Source organism: Penaeus vannamei, chromosome 4, assembly GCF_042767895.1.
Source record: "Penaeus vannamei isolate JL-2024 chromosome 4, ASM4276789v1, whole genome shotgun sequence".
In the NCBI taxonomy this organism is placed as follows: Eukaryota; Metazoa; Arthropoda; class Malacostraca; order Decapoda; family Penaeidae; genus Penaeus; species Penaeus vannamei.
The window spans coordinates 10189989-10194988 of record NC_091552.1 but is presented as its reverse complement, the minus strand read 5'-3'; the positions used below and the strand labels follow the sequence as shown (position 1 = coordinate 10194988).

At 34.5% G+C, this 5000-nt stretch overlaps 1 protein-coding gene across 2 annotated transcripts in view; it reads right to left on the bottom strand.

Annotated features, from left to right (window-relative positions):
- Nucleotides 1-3778, bottom strand: part of LOC113821378 (beta-1,4-galactosyltransferase 2-like) — a 6743-nt gene extending 2965 nt beyond the window's left edge. For both annotated transcript variants that reach the window (XM_070120632.1, XM_070120633.1), the window contains exons 1-4: nucleotides 3508-3778; nucleotides 2437-2591; nucleotides 651-732; nucleotides 1-78 (exon numbers count right to left, since the gene is read on the bottom strand). The exon at nucleotides 1-78 is cut by the window's left edge and continues 106 nt beyond it. In XM_070120632.1, coding sequence (XP_069976733.1) covers nucleotides 1-78; nucleotides 651-732; nucleotides 2437-2591; nucleotides 3508-3748 — 556 coding nt within the window. In that variant the 5' untranslated portion in view covers nucleotides 3749-3778. The remainder of the gene's footprint in view (nucleotides 79-650; nucleotides 733-2436; nucleotides 2592-3507) is intronic.
- Nucleotides 3779-5000: the final 1222 nt, after the last annotated feature.

The window sequence follows — 5000 nt, the reverse complement described above, 5'->3', positions numbered from 1 at the left end:
AGCAGTCAAAGGGCCCGTCAGTTAGCGCCTGCAGGTAGCCCACGTTGAGGAGGCGGGCGCGGTTGAATAGGTCCGTACCTGTGGGTGAGGAAAGGGTGTGCGTGGGTGAGTGAGGAAGGGATGTGAGGGAGGTGAGGAAGGGGTGTGTGGGTGAGTGAGGAAGGGATGTAGGAGAGAGGAGGAAGGGGTGTGGGAGAGAGGATAATAATGATGATGATAATAATAATGATAATAATAATAATGATAATAATAATGATATTAATAATAATGGTTTCCGTGGAAAAGTTACTGAGGATAATGAGGGAAATAATAATTGCGATGGTAAAGATGCGGGTGAGGATAGTAATAAAAATGATTTCCCTCCCTCTCCCTTTCACACCTCCCCCCTCACCCTCACCTACATCCTCACTCTTTACATAAACAAATATCTACAACTAGAAGTTCTCAGAGAGTGCATAACTCCGGATCCAGATCACCAACAAAATTTTATGGCATCTAAGTCTGGCAAAAGAATCATAAAAATCTATTCATAACTTTCCGAGTTATTACATGCTAACCAACAAACCAACGAACACACTAACCAACCAACGCTACCAAAAACATAAGCTCCATGGAAGTAAACACACAGGATTTCTGAAGTGTGTTCTTACCTTCTTGTTCAACGATATAGATGGTATAATTGAGTTGTTGTCGCTGTAGGAATTTGTGCATGTGGTACAGGAATGGACCGACCTGGGGAAGAGCGAGAACTACATATATATGTGTATACAGTGCCGATGTATGTGTATTGATGCATACACAGGCAAGTACACACGCTTATCATCCATACGGAATGGTGACCTAAATATCATGTTTAATATACAGAATAACCTAAAAGTTCAAGGAGTGGAGAATATATTACCTTTAAAGTATTTCAGTGATTTCTAGTCTAACTACTAACTACTAACTTTACTCTCTTGACGAAGATAGGGCTTACATCTATCTGTTTTTCGATCTATCTATCTATCCACCCATCCATCCATCTATTGACCGGCCTACAATCAAACCAATATATGCCTTTCACTACGACACACCACGCATACCTGAACTTGTCTATCGCAAAACGGAATAGTAACGATTCTCAAGCGTCTATCTATCGATCGCTATCAATTAGTCTATCTACCCATCAATCTGCCTCCATCTATCTACCTAATTGTCTCTATCTATCCATCTACCCATCCATCCATCCATCCACTCACCCTTCCATCTACCAACCCATCTATTAATCCATCCATAGGCCTACATTAAAGCCCAATATAGTAATAATCGCGATCTAAATATCTAACTCTATCTACTTATCTACCCATCACTCTATCTCTTTCTGTCTATCAGCCTATCTATATATGCTCTTCACTAGCCTATCTATCTATCCCTGTCTCTATATAGCTATCCATCCCTCTACCTGTCAATCAATCGGTCAATCATTTGATCTATAGGCCTACACAAAAGCCCTAATATGCTCTTCACTACGACAAACCACACTCACTTATGCTTGTCACGATACGGAATGATAATCTCAATGCTCCAGCATCTATCTATATATCTGCCTAAATCTATCAATCTATCTACTTATCAATCCATATCTATCGATCTATCTACTTATCAATCTATATCTATCAATCTATCTACTTATCACTCTATATCTATCAATCTATCTACTTATCACTCTATATCTATCAATCTATCTACTTATCAATCTAGATATACCTGTCAATCTATCTACTTAACGATCAATATCTATCAATCTACCTACTTATCAATCTATCAACTTATCACTCTATATCTATCAATCTATCTACTTATCAATCTATATCTATCAATCTATCTACTTATCACTCTATATCTATCAATCTATCTACTTATCAATCTATATCTATCAGTCTATCCATTTATCAATCAATATCGATCAGTCTGTGTATATATCAATCTATATCTATCTATCTATTTATCAATCTATATCTATTATCTACTTATTTATCAATCTATATCTATCATCTATCCATTTATCAATCAATATTTATCAATCTATCTACTTATCAATCAATATCTATCAATCTGTGTATTTATCAATCTATCTACTTATCAATCAATATCTATCAATCTGTGTATTTATCAATCTACTTATCAATCAATATCTATCAATCTGTGTATTTTTCAATCTATCTACTTATCAATCTATCTACTTATCAATCAATATCTATCAATCTATCTACTTATCAATCAATATCTATCAATCTGTGTATTTTTCAATCTATCTACTTATCAATTTATATACTTATCAATCTATATCTATCAATCTGTGTTTATATTAATCTATATTTATTAATCTATATACTTATCAATCTATATCTATCAATCTATCTATATCTGGCTCTCAATACGACAAACCACACCCACCTGCGATTGCCTGTCGCGAAATGGAACGATAATCGCGATTTTCCAGCGTGGCAGGCACTGGGGGGGAGACCATGACCCCCCCACCCTTACTCCGTCTGCTAGTTCCTTTACTGTTTCTTCTAATGAAATGTCTTCTCTTACTTCAAGTTTTCCTTCTGTAATTACATTTCCAGGTTATTTTTTATCTGTTTATCTTGTTCTGATTTTTTTTTTTTTTTATTCTGTTGTATTAGAAAATTGAAATCATTTGATGCTCGTGTGCTGTTTTCTAAACATCAGATAATAAAGAAAACGGATATTAATGATAAAATTGAACCATATACTATTATAAACGGATGAATATTAGATTACAGTTACAGTACGTATGGTCAGAGTCTGATGATTATAGGATTCCCTGCATTGTTTTCTTGTTTATTATACTGCATAAAATATACAATGAATACATGATTAAGCTAATAATTAACAACGTTCAACATCATATAATGCACCCACATCTCTTTATAGAAACTGTATTAGATGTATAACTGCGACATCGAACCTTTAACCTTTATCTATAAAGTGTACGACTATTTATAGCGAGTGTGTTGCTGGGCTGAAGGCTTAAGTCACTATATGGGACAGTGGCTCTGCCTTTGGTGACGCCCAGGTGAAAGACCCAGCTGAAGTGACGTCGGATGAAATTACCGAAGCGATGACGTTCGGTTTGCCACATAATTTCAGTTCATGCAAGGATGGTTTCAGCAATAATCATGTTTAATTTCTTTGAACATACGAAACTATTTCAATATTGCTTTTAAACACTGGTGGCATTACCATCCGTCGGTCGTCTTTTATTTCTGTTTAGCAGACGAATTTCCGTAGAATTCCAGCCATGGCTAGTATGTTCATGTATGTGTGTGTGTGTGTGTGTGTGTGTGTGTGTGTGTGTGTGTGTGTGTGTGTGTGACATAAACAAAATATATTTTTCATTGCCATTGTCTTTCCATTATCAACATGAATACATTTACCTCCTACCAAGGAAAATTCCCATTCATCTTATAACAATAACAAACACAAAGAGATGTTACCCACGCAAGCCCGGGGGAGTAGCTGGACAAGGAGGTAAGTATCCCTTATTTCCCTCTTCACGCCCACACTCGGCCCTCTCCTGACGACCCACGGCATCTATGGGCGTGCGGGCGGAGGGCAGGGAACCGGATCTCCTCTGAAGGACCAAACAGCCGCCCACGAGCATAGTTAGCGCAATCGCCGACCACATTCTCGCGGTCCAGGCCAGAAAAGGGCGTGCTTTGCTAATTCGGTCTACTGCCATTGCGAGGGGACGAGGGGGGGGGGCGGACGATGGTCTGGGGAGAGATATGATAAACATTAGGATGGTAATGGTAATGATAATAACAATGATAATAGTGATAGTAATGATAATAATAATGATAATCATAACAACGATAATAGTAATGATAATGTTAATAATAATAATAACAATAATAATGTTAATGATAATTACAATAATAATGTTAATGATAATTACAATAATAATGATTATGATAATAATAGTTATAATAATAATAATGGTAATAATGATAATGATAATGGTAAGGGTAATAACAATAATGATGATGATACTATCAATAATGGTGATAATGATACAGTAATACTGATAATGATAGTAACAGGAACAGTATAATGATGACACTAATAATGATAATGGCAATAAAAACATTAATAACAGTAAAAAATAGAATGATAATGACAATTATAGTTATAATGATAACGGCAATGATAATGATAATGATAATGATAATAATTACTCCTACCGCTGCTGCTACTGCTGTTGCTAATAATGATAATGATACTAATACTGATATTAATAAAACAACAAATATCAGGATAACAATTATGATAATTATACTATTATTAATGATACTATCACCAATGATGATTTAACAAAGATAAGAGTAGCAACAATAATAATGATAATAATGATGATTATGATATTGATAATTATAATGATAATGATATCAGTAACGATGATGACAACAGCAATACCGATGATGATTCCAATGATAATAATAATATGATAAAGATAATGATAATAGTAGTAACAATAATAATAATAACAATATTAATAATAACAATAATAATAATGATGATGATAGTGACAATGATAATAATAATGGTGATAACAAGAACAGTAATAAATACAATATTGATGTTGATGTGTCGATTTATGATGACAATGATGACAATAATAGTAATAATTACAATAATAGTGATAACAAAAACAACATACGCATGATTAAAGTAATGTGATGCTGTTTATAATTGCTTGTATATAACGATAAATTTGAAAATCAGATGCTTGTTTGTGATGTTAATGAAGCCATTTATAATTGCTTGGAGAAGAGCGAAAGATACGTTATTTACAATTGGTTGTTTACCGTAATATGAACATAACGAGCAATGTATTGATGGGTTTCCGTGTGGTTGCACAAGAGATTTCCTATCTTGTTTGGTTGTTGTATCGTTGTGTAAATAACGTTTGTTTGGCAAGGACAAGCATTGTG